Below are 9,312 nucleotides of genomic sequence, written 5' to 3' on the forward strand. Positions count from 1 at the left end.
AAATGTGAAATATGAAATATTTGGTACAATAGTGCTTAAAATAAACTTTAAAACAAACTTTCTGAACAAAATTTAATTGTATCGCTATAACCTTGAAGATCAACCAAGTATTTAAAAAAGTAAACAACATTAAAATCTGTTTCATCCATATATAGTATATATGTATGTGTATATATAATATGTATGTACTTGTATTAAAGTTTTTTTTTTATATTTTTGAGACATAAAATATGCTTTAAGGTGAAAAGATTAAAAGAACTATTTTTCCATGCTGTAGTCAGTTACAACCCTTTAATTCAACTTTTAAAATGTAAAACAGTAATGGATTTTTAAAAGTGAAACTATCTACTTTTGTTGTTTGTTTACATAGTAATTTAGATTAAAGTCACAGTCAGATTTTAAGTGACTAACTTCAGATTTACTTAAATTAGAATATTATACAGATCTCCTCACCTACAGCTTCTTTATTTTATTTTACTACGTACATCTTTAGTTTCAAAGTGTTATTCTGTGACAGGCAACCGGATGGTGAGTTTGAAAGACTAATCACTTAAGATTAGATTGTTGGCATTGGCCTCTTTTCCTTCAAGCTGGATGAAGTCTGGCAAAATTTAGGCACTTCTGCAAAGTCTCTCTTATAAAACAACATTAAAAATATATTTGTAAAATAATACCTTCAAGACTTTGTTGGTTGGGGGTATGAAGCTCATACCGTGCAAAGTTTTTGTTTCTTTTCATCTATTTCTCTTATTCTAGAATCACATGATTCAACACAGCATCTCCAGGCAAGCCAAACACTATGCTTTGATGCATCCCCAGAACTTGTGCTTGTCCTTGGATTTTTCCATTAGAATTTGAGACCCGTAGGACGGGTCTTAGTTTTACTTCACTTCCTTTTTTGCTGCAGCATCATCTCATTGAGAAGTGAACACTTACCCTTTGATTAAGTGGGCAAAGGAAACGATAATAATTCGAGTGAGAATTTCACCTGCACTTGGGACAGGTTTGGAACCAATGCAAACTGATTATTGCTAAATTGGAAATGTTCTGAGTCTGAAAAGAAGAAATTGGTTGGGCTTTCTGCATCAGCTATAGTTATGGAGATAAGACAATATTCCTAGGACAGAAAACCATGTTTAGAGAACTTCTGAAAGTAAACTTTACCCTTTATGTCTTTAAACATCACAGCTGGCATCAGGTAGTTAACTATTTTAGGTTGGAATATACTAAGCATACCATATTTAATACTCATATATGATATAGCAGCACTAGCTTCTTAGAGTTTGTGATCTGTCCAGAAGAACTACATTTTTATTTAGCATGCAGTTTGTGGCAATTCTATCGAGGAGGAAACAGGATAGTATGTACAGTAACAATGTTTTGTTATTCTCAATGCGGTTTCTTGGCATTCCATTCCATTTCTGCTGATTATTTCAGTATTATCTGTTCAGGGGAGGGGAAAAAAAATAAACACGGTTAGATATCCTTTTGTGAAAATAAAAAAAAAACTGCAAATTCATGCATGGGGCTTGTCAAAATGGAATCAATTCTATGGGGTGTTCATCAGCTTTTTATAACTGGGTGTGAATAGAATGCACACACAAATCCACCCTTAATTCTTCTGGAAAGCGGCTGCATGGCATGGGCTACTTGTGATCATTGGATCACTATCAAGAATGCCACTTCCAATGAAAATAAAATATTTTTGGTCCCGTATTTTCTGCAATCTTGTTTTCCTAACTCAGCATTAGAGTATGTCCACACAAGGGATTGTAGGATCAAAAATTTAGAGCAAGGCGGCACCTTGGAGGCCATCAGATCCAATCCCTTTGTTTTATTTTTCTAAATTTAAATTTAATATTTTTTTTACCTTCCGTTTACATGAGGAAACTGAGGCTGACAGAGATTAAGTGACTTGCCCAAGGTCACACAGCCAAGAGCTATCTGAGGCAGGATTTCAACTGAAGTATTCCTGACTCCAGGTCCAACACTCTATCCACTGTACCACCTAGCAGTCTTTGAATGTGTAAAGTCATGCATGCATTGGTATCTGATCCCATTCTTTTAAAAAAAAAATGACCCTGTATACTGTATTCTGTATACTGAATTCATCACAAATTCATATCTGCTGGCTATCCATTATATTCAATCAGAGAATTTATAGATGTATATTCAGAGAATTTATGTATGTATATTCAGAGAATTTATATATGTATATTCAATCAGAATGTATATATGTAAATTCAGAGAATTTATGTATGCATATTCAGAGAATTTATATATGTATATTCAGATAATTTATTTATGTCTATCCAAAGAATTTATATATGTATATACAGAGAATGAATATGTATATATTCACATATATACATATGTAGACATATAGCATATATACATGCATATATGAAAAGAGGAATGTCTTTTTCTCAGTTGCCTGATATTTATTCACTGCCTTCCATTATAGAATTGGAGATGTGTTCTAAAAGAAACAAATTTTAACCAAATCTATGGTAGAAATCATTTCATGAATTTTAAAGTCCCATGTTTAAATGAAACATAATTTTCTAATACTATGAAATTTGTTCTAAATTAGTCAAAGATAAAAATGTCACACTGAAACTGAAAACTTAACGGCAAGCCCTTAATGTCTAAGGTCCCTTCTAGTCCTAAAAGTCTAGGATTCTAGGTCCACGGGAAAAGGACACACATCCTATGAGCGGCCCAATCCTTTCTATCCAGTCTATTATATGGAGAGATCTTTATAAACATTCGGTTTTACCAATCCATGTGGCCAACTATTCCTGCCAAGGGTGTTCGTTCTGTTTTATGTTTTAGCCAATGATTTGTTTATTTAAAGTCCCTAAGTTTTTGTTTAGGAAGTAGCTTTTGTAAATTCTTTATAGGAAGTGTCCCTACAGAGTGGAAGATTATTGAATCAGGAAAAGAGCCACTATTCTCTAGCATACGCTAGGATCCCAAGAAACGTGGATTCCCTCAGGAGCTTTCCTTTAAGTGGGTACGGCCTTATTTTGTAAAAACATAGGTTTAGTGCCCCTCAATAACAGGTTACAGAAAGCAAATCCAAGTGTTCCTTAACAGAACACAATATCATACCAGTGTCTTCTTGAGTTTACAGAATGGAGAAGCAAGGCATGAACTCTGCTGAAGCTACCTATAGGGCATACTTCATAGAAATTCATCTTTAGATAACAATTTTTTTTCTTTTATCAATTTTAACTAAAGTATTACCTTCTTTTGATAAGATTACTAGCACTTCAGTGTGGGGAAAAAAACTGCACTCTTTCTTGAGCTGTGTATAGTTAGATCTATATTTGGAAAAGTTAAAAAATAGTGCATTTTTTTTTTAAAGAAAAACTAGAATAATGCCCCTATTCTCCATTTTAACTTAAATTTTCACATCTGGGTATACCATTATTACATGTTAATTGTTTAGTTCCGTTAGCTGTTTTTTGGCCAAATAGGTGTAATCATATACCTTTTAATTTAAATAATCTAATTATTTAATTAAACTAATTAATTAAAATTTAATTTTAATACCCTTATATTTTATTTTAAACTACTAAGAGCCTCTTCGTGATGACTATCTTGCCATATAGTGTTGTGATTCTTGAAAATGTGTTTTCCTTTTTAGAATTTATAGTCAGGCCTATTTGAGGAAAAGGCTAGATAGGACGAATTACTGATACACCCGGAGAGAAAGCATTTGGCAGAAAGCATAGCAGAGGGTAAATCGCCACAAAGATATTTTCAGCATATATCCCTCTAAGAAATCCATCAGAGAGTATGGAATTATTCAGAGTAACTAAAACACCTTTAACAAAGAAATAGGCAAAGTCAGCATTGCCCCTAGGTACAAAGCCTTCTCTAAACTCTTCCATGCCACCCTCATTCTAGGTCCCACCCTAGAGTGTCTGAATTCTATGGAGAGTGAAACGAATCACAACCACCTCCTATATGACTGAGCTGCTCCCCGTTACTGGTCTCTGGAACTCTTTGTAAATTATATTGTATATTTATTTTCTAGTGCTAAGCAAAAGCTCCTAATACCAGATGGTCCATTGGGAATGGGGACTCCTTTTGTAACTTGAGAAAGATTTCCAAATCTGGATGCCAACAACTATTAGTCCTCCTGATTCCCTTTCCCCCATTCTGGTTCTATGGAGAACTGCCAGTCTTCCTTCTGTCCCTTGCTCCGAGTTTAGTCGGTGGCAGGATTACTCTAGCCTGCTTGAAATCAAACTCCATACTTTGTGTGAAAAAGGCCTCTGCTTCTGTCCCTCAGGATGGTTTGAAATCTAAGCCCCTAGGCAAAATTTTGTGAAAGGACTCATTTTTCAGTCTACCATGTTCATCGAAGGTGGTGCTTTTTTTTTTTTGGTGATCAACAAGAAATTCAAAGATACAGTATTTACACCGATGAGTCTAGCATCATTTTCAAAATAAGCCCCAGAACTTGCAACAGTCTTCCTTGGTCTAATCGTCTACCCAAGTCAGATTTTTGTCAACATGAAGCTGTTCCTGTAGTCCTCTTGGATGGGTTATCTTCATGACCACAGGGAAGATTTCCTTCCAAGCTCTGACTATGGTCCATATCACTTCCCCAGGCAGAGGGGATGCTGGGAGCAGTTCCAAGGACAGTTCTTTTAATTATTTAACATGGTATTTATCCCTAGCCCATGTCCTGGGAGGTAACTGCAGATATTGTGTTACCAGAAATTCAGAATAATTCTCTATAATCATAATGTCAAATGCATTTGGAAAATTTCAGCTTGGCTGTGCAGATAAGATGCTATCAACTTAAAGTTAGAGTCTCAACAAATGCTAGCAGAGACTTTAGTGGAATTTAAGAGGATGACTGAAAAATTTAGGTCGTCTGGTTCATGACAACCCATCCGGCTAAATTCTGGAGGTCTTCCTCTTCCAAAAACAGATTAGCTGAGAAATGCTGCACTTGCCTCAAAAAAAAGATTTTATTTTTCAGAACATGAGGAAAGCAAAGAGGGATAATAATTTTGACCCTTAAAGGAAATGGTGAGTGAAGTAGAAATGATGGGCATGCTGGGAAGCTGTTATTTTGTCCTCTTCGAATGATAAGTGTTCAGAGGTAGAAAATAAGTTGGATCTCATGGCCTTTGCCTCTAAAAGAGAAGGATGCTCAAGAAGAATGGGAGACTCTCAAAAATGAAATTCTTAGGACGAAATTGCAGTTGATTCATATTTTTTCATAGGATTTACAGCTGGAAAGGACGATAGAGATAATTTTATCCAGTATTCTCATTTATAGATGATTCAATGGAGAAGAAAAAAGTGCATTGACTAATTCAAAATTTTGAAGAGAAAGAAAAAACAAGCAACTCAAAATATGGATAATACCTTGGGCTGTAGTTGAGCAAATATCTTATTTTTTAAAGAAAGATAGACAGTAAATGACTTCAGACTTTAGGTCAATGGATATGACATTGATTGTTGGTAAAATTTCACAACAGATTATAAAAGAGATGGTAGGGAGTGGTGTACATGTTTAACTTATGTGGGGCAGGCTTGTTCATCATTCAGAATGGCATTTGACAAAATCCCTCCTGACACTGTTATGAATAAGAAAGATGGTATCATTAGATGAATTTTAAACTGCTTGACTAGACCCAAAGAATGTTAATTAGTGGGGTAGTCCAAGATTCTGTCCTTAGCTCTGTTTGATTTTAAATTAAAGTATAAATGGAATGTAAACCATAATTGTGAATAAGTTGTATGGTTGGCTAACGTAGGTCAGAATCAGAATCTAAAAAAGACTTGACTAAATGGAATGATTGTTGAAGATAACAAAATGAGAGAGTTCAATAAAAAGTGGGGAACTTTTGTAAAAATAAAAAACAAAAACATTCAACTGCAAAAATACAGGATGAGCATGGGGGATATAGAGGATATAGAGGGAAAGGAATTCATATGAAAAAGACCTAGAAAAAATTCCAGTCGACTGCAAGCTTTGAAGGAATCCACAGTGTGATAGGGTAGCCCAAAGGAACATGACCACGTTTAACAGCAGAATTGTGTTCAGACAAAGGACCCTGCTCTTGTCAGACTCCAGAGAGGGTGTTACCATGTGCAACTTTGGGTGTCCCATCCAGGAGGGGCACTGAAGAATGCATGCTGCCTGAGGGGGAACCAGAATGGTGAGAGAACTAAAAACCATTATTATTAAAATATTGCTTTAAGGAGCTGGGAATATTTGATCTGAAGAGAATATTTGATGGGGGTGGGATGGGAAATGATGACAATCTCTAGGGATAACAGTCTTTAAATATCAGAAGAATTGCCACATGGAAGAGACATTTTTCAACTTGGTCAAGGAAGCAAGAACAGTAACATGAAGAAATTATAGGTAGGGAAATTTTAGCACAACACAAAGAAAAGAAAGTCTTCCTAACAAGGAAAGCTATCTGAAAATGGGCTCCCTGATGGACACTGTTTTTCCCTTGACAAAGAACATTTAAATAAAGGTTATGTAAACACCTCTTACCATTATTACAGCTGAAGCTTAAGATATTGGCAGAGATTAAATTAGGATACCGTGAGGTCTCCTCTAACTCTTTTTTTTTTTTAAATTTTTTGGTTAGATTTATCTAGTTCTGAGAGGGGGAAGTTGAAGTCCTCCACTATTATTGTTTTGTTATCTATTTTCATCTGCTATCATTTAGTTTTTCCTTTAAAAATTTGGATGCTATAATACTTGGTACATATAGATTTAATATTGATGTGTCACTATCTATGGTATTTTTAAATGTAATATAGTTTCTCTGCTTGTCTCATTTGATTTTTAGCTAACTTTGTCAGATCATGATTGCTACTTTTTTTTTTTTTGGATCAGCAAAGGCATAGTATGTTCTTCTGCAGCCCTTTATTTTGGCTTTATGTGTGTCTCTCATTTTTAAGTATGTTTCTCCCTCTAATTCTTAAAGTTTGTGATTACAATTTTTGCAGTTTCAGGAAATGTCAGTCATTCCACTTCTAGAGACATCTTCATAATTCTAGCCCTTTCTGCCAAGGAGTAAATGGATAATGTGCCAGCTTCTTAATGCTTTTGACCTTGATTCATCAGGAAAATGCTATATCCTAATTTATAAATCTAAAACACAGAAACTGTTAAGCTTTTAAATTTATATGCATAGATAGCCATCAAGTAACACTTACTAAATTATTATGATATCAAAGCATTGAACATAATATTCTACTCAGACTAAATTAAGATTTTATAGGTTTAGGAGAATCTTAATTTATATAGTAGTCATCTTCTTGAAAAGCTGAATGGAAATTGAACCATACTTTAAATGCTCTTTGAAAGTATGCTCTGTAAAGTTATGCTATGGTGAATTCTTCTATAATAAAATATTCTTTAAAAATAAAACTCCTCTAAATTGATTGAATGGAAAGTTTGGGTTGCCATATATTGTATTTATTTAACCTGAGGCACAACCATGGTAAAAGTTCTAGATTTGGAGTTAGCAATAGTCTGAATCCTGTTACTGACACCTGTTGGCTCGTTAAGTCTCGGTTTTCTTATCTGCAAAATGACGTTAATAATGAATCTACTACTGACTTCCCAAGGCTGTGAGGAAAGCATTTTTTAAATATCAGAATGCTACAAAAATGTGAGTCATATTTCCCTAAGATCAGCTAAAATAGTATAACCACCTTCTTATTGTTTGGAATTTACAAAGAGATCTTGTGTTTCTTATATAGAATAAACTTATATTTATATAGAATTATATTATATAGATTTATATTGTACTATATAGATTTATTTTATATTATATTATATACATTTATGTTTTATATATATATATATATATAATACATTAGTAACTAGCTACATAATCGGAGATTTGGAAGAGACTTGCAAAGGCCATCTAGTTTAATCTATACCTGACCAAGAATCTCATTTATCAAACTACCAAGAAGTAGCCATCTAGAATCCACTTGGAAACTTCCACTCAAGGAGAAATGAATACCTGCTAGGGAAATCCATTCCACTTTTAGACTCCTTCACTGTTAGGAAGTTTTCCTTTAGTTCAAGTTAGGACTCTCTGATTTTTGTTCTTGGCTCTTAATTGCACTTGCTAGGCAAGCAAAACAAGCCAAATTCTTCTTCCACAGGACAAGATGGTCAAATGCTTGAAGCTAGGCTATAATCCCTCTGTGCCACTGCCCAACTCATCTTTTCTTTAGGTTAAGCAGGCTGGAGAAGGAAATGGCAAACCACTCCAGTATCTTTGCCAAGGAAACCCCAGATGAGATCATGAAAAGTCAGATATGACTGAGAGCAACAAAGCAGAGTTGAGTTCCTTCAGCTGATCTAAGTAGGACATGGTCTCTAGTCCCACCATTTTGTTGGCAATCCAAGTCTGGACACGCAAAAGTATGGTACTCAGGGTTGAAGAGTTCCCAAGCATGGCCAAGGCAGAGGATGACTGGATTCTCACATCCCTTGTTTGGAACACTCTACATTCTTAAGGCATCCTGAAATAACATCTTATGGAGGGAAGCGTGCTGGACCAAGAGTCAGGAGGACCTAATTTTGAATGTGCCCTCTGACATGTACCTAGTGTATGACCCTAGGCAAATAACTTTTCTGAGCTTCAGCTTCCTCCTCTGCACAGCACCTTCCTCAAAAAATATTTCTAGGACTAAATGAAATAATTTATGGAAAGCATTTGCAAACCTTAAAATGATAGGTAAATGTTAGCTACTTTTATACGATTCTGTTGACTCATTTTAGAAACTGTTATCTAGACATGAAGTTGGTCATTTAACTGAAGTAAAGAATTTTAAATATATCACTATTAAGTTTACTTTTATTAGGTCTGAACCGTTTTTCTAGTCATTGTTTTCTGAACATCTGTCATCTGCATATCTGTCATGTATGCCATCTGTGCTTTTATACCAAAAAAAAAAATGAAATAGAATAGGGATAAGGATCAATCCTAGGGACATTCTAGCAGAGAACTCCCTTCACTTTGATCTTGGTCCATTAATGACTACTCTTTGGGTATTTTTAACCATTCCATATGACTATGATCAACTAGCCTACATTTCTGCATTTTGCTCTCAAGCATAGCATGGAGAAATTTTGTCAGGCACTTTAAAAAAATTTAGGTATATTATGTTTCTGACATTCTCTTGATTTGTTCATCTACATATTTTGGGATGGTATCAAGATTCCAAAAAATCTGGACATTTATTCTAGCAAAAATGGAAATGTAGTTGGCTTGGGATAACTGTTCTTTATGAAATCAT

At 34.6% G+C, this 9,312-nt stretch overlaps 1 protein-coding gene across 6 annotated transcripts in view; it reads right to left on the bottom strand.

Moving 5' to 3' along the window:
• Positions 1 to 246: 246 nt before the first annotated feature.
• Positions 247 to 9,312, bottom strand: part of MBNL2 (muscleblind like splicing regulator 2) — a 57,843-nt gene continuing 48,777 nt past the window's right edge. For 5 of the 6 annotated variants that reach the window (XM_044670566.1, XM_044670562.1, XM_044670563.1 and 2 more), the window contains one exon: positions 247 to 1,443. In XM_044670566.1, coding sequence (XP_044526501.1) covers positions 1,316 to 1,443 — 128 coding nt within the window. In that variant the 3' untranslated portion in view covers positions 247 to 1,315. The remainder of the gene's footprint in view (positions 1,444 to 9,312) is intronic. The other variant, XM_044670565.1, reaches the window with a different exon arrangement.

The sequence above is a fragment of the Gracilinanus agilis genome, chromosome 3, assembly GCF_016433145.1.
Source record: "Gracilinanus agilis isolate LMUSP501 chromosome 3, AgileGrace, whole genome shotgun sequence".
NCBI lineage: Eukaryota > Metazoa > Chordata > Mammalia > Didelphimorphia > Didelphidae > Gracilinanus > Gracilinanus agilis.